Here is a 24,566-nt window from a genome sequence, read left to right on the forward strand (position 1 = left end):
ATATTACACTTTATATACATAAAATAAATTTGTATTTGTCACATGCGCTGAATATAACCTTACCGTGAAATGCTTACTTACAAGCCCTTAACCAACAACGCAGTTCAAGAAAGAGCTAAGAAAATATTTACTAAATAAAGTAAAACAAAATTAAAAATAAATAAAAAGTAACACAATAAAATAACAATAACGAGGCTATATACAGGAGGTACCGGTACCGAGTCAATGTGCGGGGGTACAGGTTAGTTGAGGTAATTTGTACATGTAGGTAGGAGTAAAGTGACCATGCATAGATAATAAACAGCGGGTAACAGCAGTGTAAAAACAGGGGGAAGGTGTCAATGCAAATAGTCCGGGTGGCCATCTGATTAATTGTTCAGCAGTCTTATGGCTTGGGGGTATAAGCTGTTAAGGAGCTCTTTGGTCCTAGACTTGGCGCTCTGGCACCGCTTGCCGTGCGGTATCAGAGAGAACAGTCTATGACTTAGGTGACTGGAGTCTTTGACCATTTTTTGGGCCTTCCTCTGACACCGCCTAGTATATTGGTCCTGGATGGCAGGAAGCTTGGCCCCAGTGATGTACTGGGCCGTATACACTACCCTCTGTAGCGCCTTACGATCAGATGCCGAGCAGTTGCCATACCAGGCGGTGATGCAACCGATCAGGATGCTCTCGATGGTGCAGCTGTATAACTTTTTGAGGATCTGGGGACCCTTGCCAAATCTTTTCAGTCTCCTGAGGGGGAAAAGGTGTTGTCGTGCCCTCTTCACGACTGTCTTGGTGTGTCTGGACCATGATAGTTTGTTATGTGGACACCAAGGAAATTGAAACTCTCGACCCGCTCCACTACAGCCCCGTCGATGTTAATGGGGACCTGTTCGGCCCGCCTTTTCCTATAGTCCACGATCAGCTCCTTTGTCTTGCTCACATTGAGGGAGAGGTTGTTGTCCTGGCACCACACTGCCAGGTCTCTGACCTCCTCCCTATAGGCTGTCTCATCGTTGTCGGTGATCAGGCCTACCACTGTTGTGTCGTCAGTAAACTTAATGATGGTGTTGGAGTCGTGTTTGGCCAAGCAGTCGTGGGTGAACAGGGAGTACAGGAGGGGACTAAGCATGCACCCCTAAAGGGCCCCAGTGTTGAGGATCAGCGTGGCAGATGTGTTGTTACCTACCCTACCACCTGGGGGTGGCCCGTCAGGAAGTCCAGGATCCAGTTGCAGAGGGAGGTGTTTAGTCCCAGGATCCTTAGCTTAGTGATGAGCTTTGTGGGCACTATGGTGTTGAACGCTGAGCTGTAGTCAATGAACAGTATTCTCACATAGGTGTTCCTTTTGTCCTAGTGGGAAAGGGTGGTGTGGAGTGCGATTGAGAAGACATCACAGAAGACTGAAATATAACACAACTGTTTGACATAGAAACACCAGATTTTTGTCTGGTTTTTAAGAATCTTTCATTATTATTATATTAATAACGTTCCGCCCATGAGGCCAAAGAGTGTGCTTTTGGTCATCGACTGCACAAAAGGGCTACAATAGAGCCCATAATGCGCAATCCCGTCTTCTGAAAATTGAACTGTAAGTTTGCTCCCTCAAACTGTTTCTTTGCAAGCGCAACATGTCGCAATCTTTCTTCTAACTACGTGTTCGTTACGATAGATCACCTGGACGATCTTGGGTGTTTTTTTCTAGGCGATTAAAGGCAAGATTAATTCAATGGTGTTGCACTGCACTGCTGACAATGATGTGGGTGTCTGCTCAATCGTGTCGTTGTTTGTGAGTTTGTACATTGTGTGTTTGGCTTCCTGCAGCATCGGTTCATTAAGGCTGCTAAGCCCAGCAGCATCCTCAGAGCTCTGATCACAGATGCCATGGAGATCAAACTGAAGAAAGTGGAGGCCGAGCAGAGCGAACAGGACCAAGAGGACGAAGACAACTCGGTACACACACACACCACTAACGCTTAGGCCTAATTCATAGTTGGCAGCTGCAGGGCCGCAACAGACCGCGAGCCCATTATAATCTATTTATGAGGCTCATTTAATTGGCTTTTATTAACACGAAGACCTACGTCACAACAGACTATAAACACCAGGACCCTACCACTTTATTTCATAAGCTGAGGGGAAATGTTGCTACTCTCGAACACTGTAGGCCTTTTCATAGACAGGACTATGCATGCAGGACTGACAATCCATGAGATTGACATGCATCGAATTTTTAAGCACATTTTGGAGCTATACATTGTTTGCAAATTACAATGGAGTAATACAACATTAGATTTTGGGTTAAGCTCAAAAGGCATGTGTAAGTTTTATATTCTTCTATAACAAATGCAGTTAAATATCATTGATTGAAATGACCTGCAGAACATTTTAGCTTGTGCCTCGTTGGCATACTGCTATTGCTCTGCCCTGATATTACACACTTGAAACATCAGACTGCCACTATTCAATATAACCTACCAACTGGTGGTCCTCTGTAGCTCAATTGGTAGAGCATGGCGCTTGTAACGCCAGGGTAGTGGGTTCGATCCCCGGGACCACCCATACGTAAAAATGTATGCACACATGACTGTAAGTCGCTTTGGATAAAAGTGTCTGCTAAATGCCATATTATTATTATTATTATTATTATTATTATTATTATTATTATTATTATTATTATTATGATCCATCACAGGATTTTTCCAAATCACAGTGTCACATATATTTCCATGTAACTTTGTGTGAGTGACTGTGTCGTACAGTTGCACAGTCGTGACCGAAGACGTTGTTTTTCCCAATCAGGACGAAGACGAGGTGGACCAGGGCACGATGGTGAGAGCGGGCATGGGTGACATGGGCACCATCCGGGAGGCGGGCTCGTTAGGGGACACAGCGAGGACAATGATAGAGTACAGCGACACGGACACCATGGTGTCTCAGCTGGGCACCATGGTGATCAACTCGGACGATGATGAGGAGGCCGGCACCATGAAACGTAAGTGACAGACGCCCCAATGTCATAGTAGATTTATAATACTCTTGTTTGAGTTGCGTTGCAGTCCAGTGTGAAAGGGAATGTCATGTCTAGCCATTACGTGATCACTGCAGACTTTTGGTATTGAAAGATACCAAAATAAAGAGTTGTGACATTGTTTTGTTTAATGCTATGACAAGGTCTCATTAATCTATCACAGTGTGGTGCATTCTGCATCCCAAGCTTCAAATTGGCACATTGAACCCCTCTCATCTCCCCTGCAACTTGTTGTAAATGAGAATGTGTTCTCAACTTACCTTTTAAAATAAGTAAATGCAAAACAAAAAATAAGGTTAAATTAACTAATAAAACAAAGTTAATTCTCTAGAATTTAAAAGTGCTATAAGCGAGTCCAGATGCAATCAGTTTAGGGTTGTCCATCCTATTTCATGCTTCCGTTTGAAACCACTGTCCTGCATACAGTGAGATTGTGGTAACGTCATTGGGCTTGGAGCCACACAGTGAACCAGTGGACCCTGTGGCCCTCCAGGACCCTTCAGTGGCTGCCTGCTTTAGCGGCTGTCTCTCCAAGGCCCACTAGATGGCATAGGTATTTCACTAGGCTGAAGGGGACATTGTTTCCCACATTGTATAGTGCTGGTTGCTGCTCAGATGACCACCAGAGGTGGGAAGTTCCAGATAATATAGAGGGTTTAGTAAAAGGTTTATGTAATCTGACATTTTGCCATTAGTTGTCATCTGGAGAATGCCAAGCAGGGGTAGAATTGGGAGTGAATGAATGTGAATGGAGTTCCCAAAGAGAGAATCTCATGGGTTATATTATGATATGTGAAATATGTTTTTGTCCACAATGTCCAAACTCAATGCCTGGTGATTGGACAATGGTGAGTTCCCTGAGTGATAGTTTATTTTTTCAATTCCACTCCTGATTTACGTTATTTTTTTGGGATGTATTAAACATACGACTATCTTTCAAAGCTGCAATATGTAAAGGTTTGGGCGACCTGACAATTCACATAGAATTGTGAGCTATAGATCTGTCAATCTAATTGAAAGCAAGTCTAAGAAGCAGTAGATCTGTTCTATGTGCGCTATTTCTATGTTTCCCGTTTTAAGTTTTGTTTTTGCATCTTTTACTTTCGGTTCTGTACACCAGCTTCAAAAAGCTGAAAATACAATATTTTTGGTTATGGAAAATATGTTTCACAGAGGTTTAGATGGTACAATGATTCTCTACACTACCTGCTTTTGTCACATAAACTGAAATTAGGCGAACTATTAGAATTTTAGCAACCAGGAAATGGCGGAGCGATTTCTGCATATTGCATCATTAACCTTTCTGTCAGTTTTCCCCTTGAGGACAAAGACTGGTTGAAGTGTGTGGGGGACTTAAATAATGAATGTGTTTTTTCAGGGGCAGTAGTGTGTCTGGATCTGTTTGTGTCTTTCTCCCATGATGCTGCATACTTATGTGCAGACATGAAACATCCTTTTAAGTCGATTATGTTTCAGATTAATGGTGTAGGATGTCAGGTTCAACTATATGGGATTGTAAGATATGAGGTTTTATTTAGAGACAAAACATTCACCAATTTGGTTTTGCACTGGCATGGTAGAAAATACAGAAACCCATAGAAAACTGCTAGCTTCTTGGCCAACAGGATGTCCCTGACCTGGCTTTTCTTTTTTTGACACATGCTCAGCTCAGCAGAAGACCCTCTGATGCTGTGTGGCCAGGAATCAAATCCCAGGGATGAGTTCTCCCTGTTTTAACTCAAGCTGGGTTAAATCATTTATATTTTGTCCAGTGACGATGTCCCACTGCTGGGCTTTAGTGCTTCCTTGGTATCGACTTCTGCGTTAAGTCAACTCCGGGGTGGTCTATCATCGCAGGCCTAGCGTGCATTGTGGAATACTCTGACTTTGTTCCTGGCAGGAGTTTTCCTTCTTTGATTTTGTGTCCACTGGGGCAATCTGCAATATGCCTCATGAGCTTAATTCAACTGTCGTGTCGTACCCCATGAAAAACAAGCTTATATGTACACTATAGCCTTAAAACATGGTTAAAACTATAATTTTGATATCATATATGGTCAGTCCTTGTATCCATAGCTCTGTATGAATTTGAGTGGTTACATTTCTCCAGCCCCATCCCTCAGCTTTTTACCGAAGAGGGACAAGGAGAACACTTTGTTATCCAGTGTAATCTATTGTCCTTCATGTTATTTTATTAAAAATACATTGTGTTTAAGTGTCAGTCGGGGAAGGCACATCTTTCATGTTACTGTAAGGAACACCAGAGTAAGCTGCATCAGGGTGGTTTTCTGAACTATTAACCTCCATGTTGACTATGGCTGCTGACTTCCTCAACTTGCTGGACTGTTTAAACCTTGTGCAATATGTTAATGTCTCCACCCACAACCATGGACCCACATTAGACCTCATTGTCACTGGATATGTCCCTGCCTCTGACTTGGATGTCCTTGAACTTGGTGTATCTGACCACCAGGCTGTTACATTGTCTCTGACTGCTGCCACTGCCCAAAGAGGACCATTTAAATTCCGCAACCTAAGGAGTACTACCCCTGAACATCCTTGCTCTCGAAAGACCACGGAAAGTAACCTAACGCTCCTCTCCCTGGTTCACTGATGAACTGTGCAGAATGAAGACTCATGGCCGTAAGCTTGAGGTGCTGGAGGAAGGATGTCCTCGCTGTCCAGCTACTGGCCTGCAAAGACCACCAAGCAAGCTACTCTGCTGCCCTAAAAGCAGCATGATCAGCCTTCTACTCACCACGATTGGCAACAACAAAGCTAACCCCAGAACCCTGTTCTCATCCGCCTTCTCAACCTTGCAAACTCATTCCCTCCTGCAGCCTCATCTGAGCAGTGCAATCGCTTCTGATATTTTCAAGAGTAAGATTGACAACAACAGAACAAACTTCATGGTCCCCACCTCCTGGGCCAACAACTTAGACTGCCCCTCCCGTCAGCAACTTCACAGAAGTCACATCCAACGCTGTGCAGTCAACAAGTCACTGCTCACCGGGGAGGTACCATCACTCTTTAAAACAGCTGCAGTCACCCCCTTACTGAAGAAACCCAACTTTGACCAGGACATCCTATCCAATTACAGGCCCATCTCCAACCTCTCCTTCCTATCAAAAGTACTGGTGAAAGTAGTTGCAAACCAGCTTCAATCCCATCTGTCTTCCAATCAGCTGTACAAGGTTTTCCAGTCTGGCTTCCGGCCCTTGCACTGCACCAAAACAGCTCTGGTGAATGTTACCAACGACCTGCTGATGGCTGCAGATTCTGGATCACCTAGCCTCCTCCTTTAGATCTCAGTGCTGCTTTTGACACTGTTGACCACAACATCCTCCTGCGGCGTCTCAGAGAGCACACTAATTTCTGGAACTGCTCTGGTTCTCCTCCTCCTACCTGTCCAATAGGAAGTAATACATTACGATTTTCGGAGTCTACGGTCACATGTGGTGTCCCACAGGGGTCCGTTTAGGGTCCTATTCTAGTCCTAATATACAGTGCCTTCAGAAAGTAGTCATACCCCTTGACTTATTCCACATTTTGTTGTTACAGCCTGAATTCAAAATGGATTAAATATGTTTTTTCTCACCCATCTACACAAAATACCCCATAATGACAAAGTGAAAGCAAGTTTTTAGAAATGTATTGAAAATGAAATACAGAAATCTCATATACATAAGTATTCACACTCCTTTGCTATGAAGTGCCAAATTGAGCTCGTGTGCATCCATTTTCCTTTGATCATCCTTGAGTCACTACAACTTCATTGGAGTCCACCTGTGGCCAATTCAATTGTTTGGAAATTATTTAGAAAGAAATACGCCTGTCTATATAAGGTTGACAGTGCATATCAGAGCAGAAACTATACCATGAAGTCCAAGGAACTGTCCGTAGATCTCCGAGATATAATTGTGATGAGGCATATAGCTGGGGAAGGGTATAAAACAATTTCTAGAGTGTTGAAAGTTTCCAAGAGCACAGTGGTCTCGATCATTGAGAAATGCAAAAAACATGGAACTACCTAGACTGCCTAGAGCTGGCTGTCCGACCAAACTGAGCAACCGGGCATGAAGGACCTTGGTCAGGGAGGTGACCAAGAACCCAATGACCACTCTGAACTACATAGTTCCTTGGTTGAGATGGGAAAATGTGCCAGAAGAACAACAGTCTCTGCAGCACTTCACCAATCTGAGTTTTATTGGAGAGTGGCCAAACGCCTGGAGTTTTGCAAAAAGGCATGCGAAAGACTCTGCGCATAAGGCAAAATATTCTGTGGTCTGATGAGACAAAAATGTAACTATTTTGCCTGAATGCTAAGCACTATGTCTGGGGGGTGAAAAAACAGGCACAGCTCATCATGCGTCTTAACATCATCCCTACCGTGAAGCATGGTGGTGGCAGCATCATGCTATGGGGATGCTTTTCAGTGGCAGGGACTGGGAGACTGGTAAGGATAGAGGGAACAATGAATAGAGCCAAATACAGGCAAATTCTTGATGAGAAGCTGCTTTAGAGTTCATACGACCTTAGACTGGGGGCGAAGATTTACGTTCCAACAAGACAATGATCCCAAGCATACAGCCAAAGCAACGCTATAATGGCTTCGGAACAAGAATGTGGAAGTCCTTGAGTGACCCAGCCAAAGCCCAGACTTGACTCCCATTTTTGAAAATCTGTGAAAAGACTTGAAGATTGCAATTCACCGCCTCTCCCCATCTAACTTAACAGAGCTTGAGAACATTTGCAAGAAAGAATGGGAGAAAATCCCCAAATCCAGATGTGTGAAGCTGGTGCAGACATACCCAAAACGACTCAATGCTGTTATCGCTGCCAAAGATGCTTCTACAAGGTATTGACTCAGGGGTGTGAATACTTATAGAAAATGAAATGTGTTATTATTGTAAGAGACCAGGGAGACGATAAGGAAATGGCAGAATAATTTAGCATCCTGTGAATTAATATTAAGCCAAGTCTGCTTGGAGGGGCTTGGTGGTACAGGCAGCATATTGTCATAGGTCATAGAACACACTCTTAAAGGGATTACTTTTTCTTTACACTAGGCATAGCATTTAATTAAATTTATTTTTCTTCTGCAAACTGGTGTTTGTATTCCTCTGGGTTTTGACTGTCATGGAATGAGTAACACCATCTTACTCTCTTCAAAATGTCTCTTTTAAACACCAGTATCTTCCCTTTCAGGTCCATGGGGATTCAAACCATTTGAATGCAAATTCAATGTTTGGTTGCATGAAAACTGCCCCGTATATCTATAGAATACTAGGTGACACTTTACTTGACACCCAGCGTCATAACACGTTATGACACGGTCATAATATGTCATGACCCATATTTACACCTGTTGTGACATATTGCTTTATTTCATGGCTGGAATGTAATCAGACCCCTTGACTTTTTGCACATTTTGTTACGTTACAGCTTTATTCTAAAATTGATTAAATTGTTTTTTCCTCCCTCATCAATCTACACACACTACCCCATAATGACAAAGCAAAAACTGTTTTTTAGACATTTTTGGTAATTTGTCAGGCCATTGGTAAAAATAGAAAAGAGTAGAGGGCCTAGAGAGCTGCCCTGTGGTACACCACACTTTACATGTTTGACATTAGAGAAGCTTCCATTAAATAACCATTTGAGCTCTATTAGATAGATAGCTCTGAATCCACGAAATGGCAGAGGTTGAAGAACCATAACACAAGTTTTTTCAACAACCGGTTATGGTCAATAATGTCAAAGGCTGCACTGAAATCTAACAGTACAGCTCCCACAATCTTCTTATCATCAATTTCTTTCAACCAATCATCAGTCATTTGTGTCAGTGCAGTACATGTTGAATGCCCTTCCCTATAAGCATGTTGAAAGTATGTTGTTAATTTGTTTACAGAGAAATAGCATTATATTTGGCCATTTATTCCAACAGTTTGCTAAGAGCTGGCAGCAAGCTTATAGGTCTGTTAGAACCAGTAATGGCTGCTTTACCATTCTTGGGTAGCGGAATTGCTTTGGCTTCCCTCCAGGCCTGAGGACAAAGACTTTCCTCTCGGCTCAGATTAAATATATGACAGATAGGAGTGGCTATAGAGTCAGCTACCATCCTCAGTAGCTTTCCATCTAAGTTGTCAATGCCAGGAGGTTTGTCATTGTCTATGGGACTCCCGATCACGGCCGGTTGTGATACAGCCCGGGATCGAACCCGGGTCTGTAGTGATGCCACTCGGGGGGGCCCTGAAAGTTTGTTTCTTAAATCCTTTGTTGTTGTAATTAATTATTTGCAGTCATGTTTTAAAACACATCTTATTTTAAATAATTTGTAGAAAATACACTTTGACACTGTCAAGAAGCATTATGACCATCATAATCATATACTGAACAAAAATATAAATGCAACATGTAAAGTGTTGGTTTCATGAGCGGAAATAAAAGATCTAAGACATTTTCCATATGCACAAAAAGCTTATTTCTCTCAGATTTTGTGCACAAATTTGTTTACATCCCTCATAGTGAGCATTTCTCCTTTGCCAAGATAATCCATCCACCTGACAGGTGTGGCATATCAAGAAGCTGATTAAACAGCATGATCATTACACAGGTGCACCTTGTGCTGGGGACAAAAAATGTGCAGCTTTGTCTCACAACACAATGCCACAGATGTTTTGAGGGAGCGTGCAATTGTCATGCTGACTGCAGGAATGTCCACCAGAGCAGTTGCCAGAGAATTGAATGTTAATTTCTCTACCATAAGCCGCCGCCTCAAACGTCATTTTTAGAGAATTTGGCAGTACGTCCAACCGGCCTCGCAACCGCAGACCACGTGTAACCACGCCAGCCCAGGACCTCCACATCTGTCGTCTTCACCTGTGGGATCGTCTGAGACCAGCCCCAGCTGGACAGCTGATGAAACTGAGGAGTATTTCTTAATGTAATATAGCGTTCTTGTGAGGAAAAACTCATTCTGATTGGCTGGGCCTGACTCCCCAGTGGGTGGGCCTATGCCCACCATGGTTGCGCCGGTCAGTGAAATCCTTAGATTAGAGCCTAATGAATTTATTTCAATTGACTGATTTCCTTATATGAACTGTAACTCAGTGAAATTGTTAAAATTGTTGCATGTTGTGTTTATTTTTGTTCAGTATATAAGCCAGATAGGCCTATCACGTACAGTGAGGGAAAAAAGTATTTGATCCCCTGCTGATTTTGTACGTTTGCCCACTGACAAAGACATGATCAGTCTATAATTTTAATGGTAGGTTTATTTGAACAGTGAGAGACAGAATAACAACATCAAAAAATCCAGAAAAAAACGCATGTAAGAAATGTTATAAATTGATTTGCATTTTAATGAGGGAAATAAGTATTTGACCCCTCTGCAAAACATGACTTAGTACTTGGTGGCAAAACCCTTGTTGGCAATCAGAGGTCAGATGTTTCTTGTAGTTGGCCACCAGGTTTGCACACATCTCAGGAGGGATTTTGTCCCACTCCTCTTTGCAGATCTTCTCCAAGTCATTAAGGTTTCGAGGCTGACGTTTGGCAACTCGAACCTTCAGCTCCCTCCACAGATTTTCTATGGGATTAAGGTCTAGAGACTGGCTAGGCCACTCCAGGACCTTAATGCGCTTCTTCTTGAGCCACTCCTTTGTTACCTTGGCCGTGTGTTTTGGGTCATTGTCATGCTGGAATACCCATCCACGACCCTTTTTTAATGCCCTGGCTGAGGGAAGGAGGTTCTCACCCAAGATTTGACGGTACATGGCCCAGTCCATCGTCCCTTTGATGCGGTGAAGTTGTCCTGTCCCCTTAGCAGAAAAACACCCCCAAAGCATCATGTTTCCACCTCCATGTTTGACGGTGGGGATGGTGTTCTTGGTGTCATAGGCAGCATTCCTCCTCCTCCAAACACGGCGAGTTGAGTTGATTCCAAAGAGCTCAATTTTGGTCTCATCTGACCACAACACTTTCACCCAGTTCTCCTCTGAATCATTCAGATGTTCATTGGCAAACTTCAGACAGGCCTGTATATGTGCTTTCTTAAGCAGGGGGATCTTGCGGGCGCTGCAGGATTTCAGTCCTTCACGGCGTAGTGTGTTACCAATTGTTTTCTTGGGTGACTATGGTCCGAGCTGCCTTGATCATTGACAAGATCCTCCCGTGTAGTTCTGGGCTGATTCCTCACTGTTCTCATGATCTATGCAACTCCACGAGGTGAGATCTTGCATGGAGCCCCAGGCCGAGGGAGATTGACAGTTATTTTGTGTTTCTTCCATTTGCAAATAATTGCACCAACTGTTGTCACCTTCTCACCAAGCTGCTTGGCGATGGTCTTGTAGCCCATTCCAGCCTTGTGTAGGTCTACAATCTTGTCCTTGACATCCTAGGAGAGCTCTTTGGTCTTGGCCATGGTGGAGAGTTTGGCATCTGATTGATTGCTTCTGTGGACAGGTGTCTTTTTATACAGGTAACAAGCTGAGATTAGGAGCACTCCCTTTAAGAGTGTGCTCCTAATCTCAGCTCGTTAACTGTATAAAAGAAACCTGGGAGCCAGAAATCTTTCTGATTGAGAGGTGGTCAAATACTTATTTTCCTCATTAAAATGCAAATCAATTTATAACATTCTTGACATGCATTTTTCTTGATTTTTGTGTTGTTATTCTGTCTCTCACTGTTCAAATAAACCTAACATTAAAATTATAGACTGATCATTTCTTTGTCAGTGGCCAAACGTACAAAATCAGCAGGGGATCAAATACTTTTTTCTCTCACTGTACTTATGTCAGTCATCTGTCAAACATATGGTGTCTTGTCCTGCACCTGAAATGTGCTCCTGCATTCATTCCAGTCATCAGAAACAGAGCATGTCTGACATCAATCTGTGTGCAATTACAATGAGCATTTAATATGGTCAATTTCAGAGAATGTTATATAACATAAACATACTGTTGACAAGTAGACTATAGTGTAATGGAATGTTTTGCCTTGTGTGGTAGGTTTTGTGGGTTTTGACACTCTTATGTAGGTGTCATAACCAGCCATAAAATAATGCAATATATGTCACAACCGGTCTAAATATGTCATGAGTGTTATGACCATATTTAATGACAAGTTATGTCAGCTGTTATGTCATATGACATGGTTATAACCATTTCATAACGTGTTATGATGCTGGGTGTCAAGTAAAGTGTTACCGAATTCTACAGTGCCTTCAAAATATTCGTACCCCTTTTACTTATTCCACATTTTGTTGTTACAGCCTGAATTCAGAATGAATTCAATAGATTTTTTTGCTCACCCATCTACACACAATGCCCCATAATGACAAAGTGAACATGTGTTTTTAGAAATGTTTGCAAATGTATTGAAAATGAAATACAGAAATATCTCATTAAAAAAAGTATTCACACCCCTGAGTCAATACTTTGTAGAAGCACCTTTTGATGGCTGTTACAGCTGTGAGTATTTCTGGGTAAGTCTCTAAGCGCTTTCCACACCTGGGTTTTACAATATTTGCCCATTTATTCTTTTGAACATTATTCAAGCTCTGTTAAGTTGCTAGACAGCTATTTTCAAGTCTTGCCATACATTTTCACAGGGGCGCAACTTTGGTTTTAGGAGTGGGGTGGGGGGGTAGATCAGCTTTAATATTGCAGATTGTGGCTTCCATCAATATAATTTCCTGCCTCAGTTCTAATCCCCCATATATTTTTTTGCAAATATATATTTTTAATACATTTTCCTTTTATTTTCCCCTAACCCACTCTTAAAAGGTAGGCTATAAAAATAGCTCAAGAGAAAGTGCAAGTCTCCAACTCTGCTCTCTTCAAACTACATCTAGCATATTGGCTGATATAGCCCAGTATTTCAGTGTAAGGGCCTTGTGAGATTCTGGTAATTTAACCTATTTCGTAAGATATTTTTGTGCATTTCCTATAGGGCGTAAAATGGCTGGGACCATGGCTGGCAAGTGAGCTGCGTCACATACGCCTAAAATAATATTGCGGGACTGCGGTTGGGTTTGGGACCAGTTCTTGCGGTAGCGGGTGGGAGTCAGACAGAAAGCCAGCGGGTGTGGGATGAATAAATCGGTGTCGCGCAGACCTCTACTGTGCACCATAACAGTGAAGCCTGTAACGTTAGAGCTGTTTATTACTGACTGTGTCAGTGTGAAAAGTAGAGTTAGCTAGGGAAACTGACAGATCAATAAAGTTACATTGCCATACTGACTAATACAACTCACATTGCACTGAAAAAACATCAGAATATAAATCTTCAATCATTTGGCCGATGGTTTCATCGTTTGATTCAGGTGTAGTTTGATTGAGGCAAAAATAATAGCTAATGTAAGCCAACTTTTGGCCAGCTCTCTCTCTAACGGTACATCAACTGGCAAAAGCTTGCCAAGTTCATTTACTTCTGAAACAGGACAAAACAAAGGCTACAAAACATTTCCATACAAACAACTGCTGTTAGATAGTAATAATAGCCATATCGCTGACAGATAACTAGAGGCTAGAGCTGACCTGGCTGTGGTAGCTACTCACTAGCGTAGCTTATTCATTCTCCTCAGTCGAGAAGGGACGAAACATTAGCTAACGTTACATGTCAGTTACAATACTAGCTCAGCACTGCGAATAAACACTAGTTTCGGGGGTTTTCTGTTAAGTTAAACAGCAGTTACCTTGCCAGTCAACTAAAGAGTTGCCAGTTTCTGTATTGCTACCTTTTACAACTCTGTGAAAGAGGGCAACACGTACACACTGAACCATGCTCAACTCTGTGCTGGTCCAGCCAGCCTTCCAGAAGCTTTGCCTTCAAACAGCCTGTCAGCCCGCTCTGTGGTGTCCGCACGGTCCTAAATCCAGTCGTTTAAACACTCCAAACAGCCTACCCGACCGCTCGGAGTAACTACAATGTTGTTGATCCATCCTCAGTTTTCTATTATCAGGATAATTAAACTCTGTAACTGTATTAAAATCACCATTGGGCTCATGGTGAAATCCCTGAATGGTTTCCTTTCTCTCCGGCAACTGAGTTAAGAAGGACGCCTGTATCTTTGTAGTGACTGGGTGCATTGATACACCATCCAAAGTGTAATTAATAACTTCACCATGCTCAAAGGTATATTCATCGTCTGCTTTTTGTATTTTTGCGAGGCTTTGGAAAAACCTCCCTGGTCTTTGTGATTGAATCTGTGCTGGAAATTTGCTACTCGATTGAGGGACCGTACAATTATCTGTATGTGTGGGGTACAGAGATGGGGTAGTCATTCAAAAATCATCTTAACCACTATTAATGAACACGGAATGAGTCCATGCAATTTATGTGACTTGTTAAGCACATTTTTACTCCTGAACTTATTTAGGCCTACGATAACAAAGGGGTTGAATACTTATTAACTTAAGACATTTCAGCTTTTAATTTTTTATTAATTTCAAAAAATGTCTACAAACATAATTCCAGTTTGACGTTATGGGGTGTTGTGTGTGTGTGTGTGTGTGTGTGTAGATCAGTGACACAAAATCTCAATTTAATCAATTTTAATGTGTAAAAAGTAAAGGGGTGTGAATACTTTCTGAAGGCACTGTAACTTATGAAAGTTAACTGTTGTCTTGAACGTTGGACACTGACACTGCTTTTTCGGTGCAGGCCTAGGGAGAGATGAGACCATGCAGCCCGCCAAGCCGTCCTTCCTGGAGTACTTTGAGCAGAAGGAGAAGGAGGCCAACTGTCACAACAGCAGTGGAGGAGACCCAGAACACAATGCTGACAACCGCAAACTGCCTGCAGAGGGAGACCTAGAACTGGTAAGTAAAGAAAGTGACATGCCTCTAGTAAACCGTTCTACTATCATTGTTTTAACCTATGCGGCTGTCTGCTTCAAAACAAACTACAATGTAATGAAATCATTGCAAGTTGTGATATGCTTAGCGGACAACTAAGTATTATTGCCATTTCTTCCAATTAACTGAATCCCCTGATGAGCTAGAATTTAGATTTTACTCCAATGAATTACAATTAACCTTATGGGCCGGTTTCTCATCACACAGATTAAGTCTAGGCTATACTCTATGAAAGTGAAGCATTCCTACGTCATACTTCCAGGTCGTGTCCCATAATCTCTTGACTGAACATGAAAACAAGGTCATCTAAGATATGTATAAAATTATATTCATATTTGTGTATTGATTTAGTCATACCAAAAGCCTTTTATTATAATAATTGACTCAAGAAGGAAAACGCATCGCCGAAAAGTCTAATTTGGACTACATCTCCTGCTGCTTTGATAGCATGCCGGAGCATGCATGCTTGAGCTGAGGATTTACAGGACTGTAAGAACCCGTTACTTATAGGCCGTTTGATGTGTTATATATTAGATTACGCTGTTTGGGTGTTTTGCTGAACGTTGCCAGCCAGTACTTTAAAAAAAGTATAGTTTTTACTATGGCGAGCTGTCGAAAGATTTGTGGTTCATGTGTTTAGTTCTAATGAAACAGATTTTACTTTTCGGCTTTGTGCTTCTTCTTGGCAGTCGAATACGTTGAAAACCGACATATGGTATCTTAAATGGCTGTGTTTTCTTTGACGATGCAAATTTGAGGGTAATTTTTGGCCTACTCAACAAGGTATACGGAAGTAAAATTGACCCGTCACTTGCACATCGTATTCCTGGACTAGAAAACATGTTCCACTGAGAATTTCCTTTTGAAAGTGCTTTTTATTCCAGTACTAGGCTTAATCTGTCTGGGAAGCTGGCCCTATGAGTTCATTTATTGAAGCCCATGACTTAAACTCAACATATAAGGTGCAATGTTGAGCATCAACATATGGAGTAGGCCTCCATGAGGGATGTAGTGGAGGGTAAATCTTACTTTTTACCATTCCATCCCTGGCCTACATATTCTGTTTAGTTTAAGACCACAGAAGAGGGGTATGGAACATGTTAGGCAGCAGTTTTGCTCTCTTGCTGAGCCACACTAGTCGTGTTTGTTGTTTTTGTAGTTTTGTTACGTTAAAAGAGACTGAAAGGCGACTGTCGAGTGACTCCAGACGTCACGCTGGCAACATGAGCAGCGGCAGTATCTTCAATCGGAGTATGATACAAACGTCACATTTGTCTCAGCCCAACAGAATTGGGTCAGTAGCTGCAAATTTGACTTGGAGGTGAGGATGCGATATGCTGCATTTTGGTTAGCTCAGTTCAGCTTTGTTGTTCTTTTGAAGTGTCATGTTGACTGGGGTCTGCACTATAAACTACATGACGCTAGCCTAATTGGCGCTGGTTCTAAATATAGATCTGTCAGACAAACTATTTTAGCTAGTATTGCCTTGATTTTGTTTGCATGGCCTCAATACGTGTTCGTGTCTGATGGTTTAGAGAGCTGTAAGACGTCAAAGTGGACTTTGGTGTGTGCAACATTGCATGAGGGAGAGAGAGTATTACTCTTAAGGGACAATGTGTTTCAAGAGAGGGCTTTTGCATTGTAATTTCAGGTAAGGTAACGTGTAGTCCTTTTTACGTATTTGTTGCAGCACTGAAGTAGCACACCTCATTCAATGAGTCCACAAAACATCAAGTCCTTGACTAGTTTAATCTGATGTGCTAGCTCAGGGCTACAACAAATATCTGACGGCTGGTGGTCCTCGAGAACATGGTTGGGACTTAGTCTGTGGACAGTCTACTTTATGGAATTACTTTCTGCTTCATGGAATGACTGTTGTTAACTCCCTAGTAAGCCGAACAGGTGCAGAGAGAGTGGCTATGCTGCTACCTTAAGTTGGGGTATAGCATTTATCTGCATTATGAATGAGGGAGAGATTACAAATGACCATGTTTTTGTCTCCAAACACTCCTCTACTCTGGACTAGTGTTGTCCCGATACCGGAGTTGACTTCGATACCAGGTTTAGTACCTATAGCCACCGGTAATAAATCAATTTAATATACACAATCACAAAGAAATCCATTTAAGATTTTTAGGAAAGTCATAGATGATATTAAAACAATTTATTTCAAAAGAACTGAATAGCATGTTTAAAGTTTTATTTTAGGCCTATCTGTGCTTAGTAGCCAAGGCTATATGGCTGCACCATGAAATCAACTTGTTCATTTAGCAGACATCACGTTTATATTCCCCTGCCCTACCAAAGTCAACAGCCTTCAGAAAGTATTCATATCCCTTGACTTATTCCACATTTTGCTGTTACAGCCTGAAATCAAAATGGATTAAAAAAAAAAAATTGTAATCTCACCCATCTACACACAATACCCTATAATAACAGTGAAACAATGTTTTTAGAAATTGTAGCAAATGTATTAAATGAAATGCAGAAATCTAATTTAATGTACATACATATTCACACCACTGATTCAATACATGTTAAAATCCCCTTTGGCAGCAATTACAGCTGTGAGTCTTTGTGGGTAAGTCTCCTAAAGAGCTTTGCACACCTGGATTGTACAATATTTGAATGTATTTTTTATTCTTCAAGCTCTGTCAAGTTGGTTATTGATCATTGCTAGACAGCCATTTTCAAGTCTTGCCATAGATTTTCAAACTGTAACTAGGCCACTCAGGAACATTCAATGTCGTCTTGGTAAGCAACTCCAGTGTATATTTGGCCTTGTGTTTTAGGTTATTGTCCTGCTGAAAGGTGAATTTGTCTCCCAGTGTCTGTTGGAAAGCAGACTGAGCAATGTTTTCCTCTAGGATTTTGCCTGTGCTTAGATCTATTGTTTATTTTTATCCTAAAAAAACTCCCTAGTCCTTGCCGATCACAAGCATACCCATAACATGATGCAGCCGCCACCATGCTTGAAAATATGAAGAGCGGTACACTGTGTTGTGTTGGATTTGCCCCAAACATAACGCTTTGTATTCAGAACAAAGCCCCTCCTATTCAATTCTTATAGAATCATTCTTGAAGTCAAATCACATTTTATTTGTCACATACACGGGTTTAGCAGATGTTATTGCGGGTGTAGCGAAATGCTTGTGCTTCTAGCTCCAACAGTGCAGTAATATTTAAGAAGTAATATCTAACAATTTCACAACATATACCCAATACACACAAATCTAAGTAAGGAATGGAATTAAGAATATATACACTACCGGTCAAAAGTTTTAAACACAACTCATTCAAGGGTTTTTCTTAATTTTTTACTATTTTCTTCATTGTAGAATAATAGTGAAGACACAAACTATGAAATAACACATTTGGAATCATGTAGTAATCAAAAAAGTGTTCAACAAATCAAAATATATTTGAGATTCTTCAAATTGCCACCCTTTGCCTTGATGACAGCTTTGCACACTCTTGGCATTCTCTCAAACAGCTTCACCTGGAATGCTTTTCCAACATTCTTGAAGGAGTTCCCACATATGCTGAGCACTTGTTGGCTGCTTTTCCTTCACTCTGCCGTCCGTCTCATCCCAAACCATCTCAATTTGGTTGAGGTCGGGGGATGGTGGAGGCCAGGTCATCTGATTCAGCGCTCCATCACTCTCCTTCTTGGGAAAATAGCCCTTACACAGCCTGGAGGTGTGTTGGGTCATTGTCCTGTTGAAAAACAAATGATAGTCCCACTAAGCCCAAACCAGATAAGATAAGACAGGACAATTATACCAGATATAAGACTGACCCTAGCCCCCCGGCACATAGACTATTGCAGCATAGCTACTTGAGGCTGAGACGGGGGGGTCGGGGGACACTGTGGCCCTGTCCAACGATACCCCTGGACAGGGCCAACCAGGCAGGATACAACCCCACCCACTTTGCCAAAGCACAGCCCCCACACCACTAGAGGGATATCAACAGATCACCAACTTATTACCCTGAGACAAGGCTGAGGATAGCCCACAAAGATCTCCTCCACCTCACATAATTTAACCCAGACCCAGAACGTACCCAACACTCCCCGCCATATTATACCACACCCTCTCTGTGTCTACTTGACACCTGTTCTCTAACCACTCCCATGTTTCCTTCCTAGGAATTTGCTGTTGAAATTCTCTCGAACTGAGCATCCCAGCTTTAGTATTTACATGCGGTTTGGTAGCATCTTCTATTTTAGATAGTGCTGCCGCCTTTGCCGCCTCGTCTGCTCGCTATTGCTATCTTCTCAATAAGATTGGTGTGAGTTTCACATTTTACCACGGCTAATTTACTGGGTAATAAACACACTTTTAGTAATGCCTCTACTTCGTGTCCATTTTCTATTGGTGTTCCTGTCGCCATTAGCATGCCCCTACAGTGCCTTGCAAAAGTATTTATCCCCCTTGACGTTTTTTCTATTTTGTTGCATTACAACCTGTAATTTTAAATTGAATTTTATTTGGATTTCATGTAACGGACATACAGAAAATAGTCCAAATTGGTGAAGTGAAATGAAAAAAATAACTTGTTTCAAATAATTCTAAAAAATAAATAATGGAAAAGTGGTCCGTGCAAATGTATTCACCCCCTTTGCTATGAAGCCCCTAAATAAGATCTGGTGCAACCAATTACCTTCAGAAGTCATATAATTAGTTAGATTGCACACAGGTGGACTTTATTTAAGTGTCACATGATCTCAGTATATATACACTTGTTCTGAAAGTCCCTAGAGTCTGCAACACCACTAAGCAAGCGGCACCATGAAGACCAAGGAGGTCTCCAAACAGGTCAGGGACAAAGTTGTGGAGAAGTACAGATCAGGGTTGGGTTTTTAAAAAATATCCCAAACTTTGAACATCCCACGGAGCACCATTTTAAATCCATTATTAAAAAATGGAAAGAATATGGCACCACAACAAACCTAAGGCAGGAATTTCTCAGCCACCACCATCCACTCTACAAAGAGTGCCACAAAAACCCAGGACCAAGCCAACAGCTGAATCGGAGCACACAAATCAGATCCTTTAGACCTGCATCCGGTGGCCCTTCACAGATACTGCCGAACGGCCAGAAAAACTACCCCCCCCACCCTCCACCACTTCTCTCCCACAAAAAATTATGTGACACGATTTTGGACAAATCCGTCAAGACACCAACCATGATAGTGTTAAACACTTTAAATCAGAATGACCATGGCCATTCTAGTAGTTATGGAATTCCGGCGCTCCCGAGTGTTAAGTTAATGATTTAAAATTTGTGGCAAACCGCTTTGAAATCACCATATTTTGCGTTATGATTATCATATTATCATAAAGTACTAGGGTAGTGAATTGATAGCTTCAGTTCTCCTACAATAAGCTGTATGTTCTTGCATTGTAAAGTGTTCTAGCCTGTATGGACATTGTTTTGCGAACAGTAATTAACAGTTACAACATTTCTACATGACAGTCCAGACTCCCAGTGCAGGCAAGTGGAACAGGCACGGTGCGCTTACTCTATAAGGGGAACATCGGCTGCGCTGATAGACAGCCTTGATCTGTGAGACACATTTGACAGAAGTACCGACAGTAACACAAATTCTAGTACCGAACAGTTTCTCAGGTTCTAGTATCTAAAAAGTACCACATTTTATGTATACCGTGCAACACTACTTTAAACACATCAAGTAAAGGAAGGCATAGTGTTACGTAACTTAGAACTAGCCAACGGATATGGTTGCACTTGCTTTGTCTAGGGTTCCTAGGCCTAGTTACATGGTCTGTAACCTGAATGAATGTGTGCATTTATTTGAGAAATCAGCGCTTGACTGTTTTGGATGCACATGTGCCCAGGGAGACAGCAAAGCAACCTTACCTTAGTTCCAGGGCCAGCTCTGTCTTGACTCTTTTTGGTCGGCGAGCCCAAGCGGATTATTATGTTCAGACGGTGATGGAAACAAATGTATACAAAAATGAAAACTACAAACAGGCATGCCTAACATGCTAACTACACCGGCCACCCACGTGTGCACAGATTTTGTCCATCCACACCAGACGTGGTCATGACACGCAGGTTAAAATATCAAAACCAACTATATTAATTTGGGGGCAGGTCGAAACACACAAAACATTCATGGCCATTTAGCTAGCTAGCTAGCTGTTGCTAGCTCGTTTGTCCTGTGAGATTGGGTTGTTATTTTACCTGACATGCATATGGTCCTCTTTTCTTTGTAGAATTTTGACCCGGAGTCATACAAAATGGTGTGTTTCTCAACTTTGATGATTAAGCCATAGATAAAAAGGGAAGCCTAGTTCGTTTTTAGTTATCTTTAATTAATCTCTCCTCGTTTTGTCTTTCAAGCGCCCACGTGGGTTTCAGCGCATGGAGCGTCTCAAGTAGAACCAAGTTCTACTTTAGCGCTTGGCTGCGCAGATGCATTTTCACGCAATCGAAATGATTGAATAAAGTGTATGTGTAAATATATTTTGCAACGCCGATGAGGTTTGCATGTAAACTATAGATTTGAAAATCAAACGAAAGGCCTCATGGCCACCAAACCAACCAGCAATCTCACGTCTTGCAAGCTGGGACCCTGACTGACGATCACCCTAATTGGCAGCATTTTATAATATACTTTTTAAAGAGGACTTACAGCAAGAAAAACGACGGGAAAGTACTAGGTGATTTGTCAATTAAATTATATGTATTTCGTAAACCCAACAAAAATAATATGCTTCAGAAATAAATGGATAACAAAATAATAACCCCCACAAGTAATATTTAAATGGATCATTTTAACAAACACACCCAAATATTAAATAACCATCACAATAACCCAATAACCTTATTTAAATGTTTTGTATTGGTTAAGCTCAAGTTCAGTTTCGGCTATAAAAGCCTATTGGGTCTCGCCCAACCAGGAAATTATTAATTTATAAATCCCTTCTTTCTTTTCCCTTTTTGATCCCCTTTAGTTCATTCAGTCCAGTTAATAGTATTTTAGATTTAAATCATATTGCCCCCCCAGAAAGCAAAAAGATAGCCGGCAGTGGATGATCACAAAAAAAATTTGGAAAAAAAAGACTGATCACACCGGAGTTTGGAAGGCATGTCCTCTCTCATTAAACTTTCTCCGTGATCCATTTAGTTAATCCCAAACAAGGAAATAAAATGACATGTCAGTAACACGTTCCCAGTGCCAAACAATAGGAAAGGAATTCCCAACAGAGGAAGGCACGGATGGTGTTTAGCAGGCTGCAGTTCTCTTCTCGCAATTTGTAACTGGCGCCTCTGCGGTTTACCCGGTGTCTTCGTCTTCCACGTAGGCAATGGAAAAACACACATTTTTCCTCTGTTTCTCACTTCCTCCCTTCATACATTTTTCGGGCGCCATTCTTAAAGCGATAGCACTCTTTTTAGGCCACAATCTCTTATCGTCCATACAGAATGGAATTCTTTTAACATATGATAGAGAATCATTTCATATAGATTCTCTATGGTGAGTTATTTTATAATATCACCTCGATTTGTGCCCTGTTAGTTACTGTATGTGGCAGTGTCATAACCTGATGTGCTTATCAACCATGCTCAGCACCTGGACAAGGTTGCTGCTGCCCCCTGGGGGAATGGGATGTGGAAGTGTAAGCTGGATAGTGTGTTTGTCTATGTCTTAACACTAACCTTCCCCCCCCCAATATCATAACAATAGGCCGTGGCTAATTACCCACAACAGTAGTTTTCACTCTCCACCCCATTCCCCACAGGACACTATTTTGGGGTCTTGCTTGGCAGTGGATGACCTATGCTGGGTAGGTGCTAGTAAGAGCAAATTATACCATACAGGTATTGCAGAAAAAGAGCTTAACTATTCAGGATTATCTAACGCAGACAGCTAACCTGAAGATTGAAGTCAGAATACACTGGTTCCGAAATGGCTGATTTGGACTTATGCCATTAATGCACACCTGAATTGAGTAAGTCCAATACCTGCTCGTTCACATCACACGCTGATCGGCACCAAGGAAGGACCATCAAAGGAATGTGATGTTATTTGTGCAGGAGGCAGGGAATCCGATTGGATTGGTCGAACATTTGAATTTACTCCACAAATTCAGGAGAGTTAAGTTAGCCTGCGAGAAAGCAGGTTAGATGTCGAGGATTCATTGCCATAGTTTCTGGTCTGGCTATATCTTGATCTCACTTTCTGAAACAGCCCTCTGTAGGCTTAGGCTCAGCGATGTCTTCAACTGAGAAGACTTCCCTTTGCCTATTTGTTTTATATGGCTTTTTACTTGCACCTGTGAATATAACCTCTCCCAATCTTTCCCGAGTGCCTCTTTTTGCTTATTTCTTTTAAGTTTCTAAAAACAGTGAATTTTAGATGACTGTAAATGTGTTTTCTTTCTAATTTAAACTTGACTACAAAGTTGAAGCCAATCTTTATTCCACTTGAAATAACATGTGTCTGAGTGAATGTCTGCCTGGTCACCTTAAAGTACGTAGCTTCTTATGTAATGGGGTCTGTCTAATGTTGACAGGGGAACAATGTTTTTTTCAGAGAAACAATGTGGTGATTTAGGTTTAGAAAAGGTGTAGGAAGAAATAAAGCCTATACTTTAGTAAAGTAGTCACAAACTTAAATGAGATGCAATTTCAGAGATTTAAGTCTGTGGAGGCACCTTTTTCACTATATCGTATAGAGAACAGCCTCCATTCGTCCCATTTTGTAGGCTAGATACCATCATCCCCACTCTCCATTCCTTTCACCTTACTTTGGAACTGTCTGTTTTGGGGTCAGAGCAAACACTCAAAGGATCTTCTACTAGGTGTCTCAATCCAAAAATATGCCTTACCAGTTACAAACAAATAGCCTTTGGGTTATTGTTCCATGTTTCTTTGCTGTTCTTTTATTGGCTGTATCTCATAGTTCAGTAATCCAGAAAGTCCAGTTTAGACCCTTTCCCAGGCTCCCTTGTCTTGCGGAAAATACTAGACTCATTGGTCAACAAACAGTTATTTTCTATCTGTAAATGGCATTCTTAATGTTGTTAAATCCAGATTCAGACCTAAACATAGCACCACTATGGCTACCATGCTTGTTTTAAACGATATTGCAGATTCCTTAGATAATATACTGAACAAAAATATCAACGCATCTTGCAAAAATATAAACGCATCATGCAAAGATTTTGCTGAGTTACATTTCATATAAGGAAATCAGTCAATTAAAATAAATTCATTAGGCCCTAATCTATGGATTTCACATGACTGGGCAGGGGCGCAGCCACTTGGGAGCCAGGCCCAACCAATCAGAATGAGCTTTTCCCCACAAAATGACTTTATTACAGACAGAAATACTCCTCAGCACCCCCCTCCCCTCCCCACCTGATGATCCCGCAGGTGAAGAAGCCGGATGTGGAGGTCCTGGGCTGGCGTGGTCTGCGGTTGCGAGGCCGGTTGGACGTACTGTCAAATTCTCTAAAACAACGTTGGAGGCGGCTTATGGTAGAGAAATTAACATTACATTATCTGGCAACAGCTCTTGTGGACATTCCTACAGTCAGCATGCCAACTGCATGCTCCCTCAACACTTGAGACATCTGTGGCATTGTGTTGTGACAAAACTACACATTTTAGAGTGGCCTTTATTGCCCCCAGCACAAGGTGCACCTGTGTAA

General features: G+C 41.7%; 1 protein-coding gene across 1 annotated transcript in view; it reads left to right on the forward strand.

Moving 5' to 3' along the window:
* Positions 1-24,566, forward strand: part of LOC121575626 (serine/threonine-protein kinase 4-like) — a 36,089-nt gene that overhangs the window by 8,486 nt on the left and 3,037 nt on the right. Inside the window, exons 8-10 of the mRNA XM_045223105.1 lie at positions 1,810-1,938; positions 2,788-2,980; positions 14,684-14,841. Of these exons, the coding sequence (XP_045079040.1) occupies positions 1,810-1,938; positions 2,788-2,980; positions 14,684-14,841 (480 nt within the window). The remainder of the gene's footprint in view (positions 1-1,809; positions 1,939-2,787; positions 2,981-14,683; positions 14,842-24,566) is intronic.

Source organism: Coregonus clupeaformis, chromosome 10, assembly GCF_020615455.1.
Source record: "Coregonus clupeaformis isolate EN_2021a chromosome 10, ASM2061545v1, whole genome shotgun sequence".
In the NCBI taxonomy this organism is placed as follows: Eukaryota; Metazoa; Chordata; class Actinopteri; order Salmoniformes; family Salmonidae; genus Coregonus; species Coregonus clupeaformis.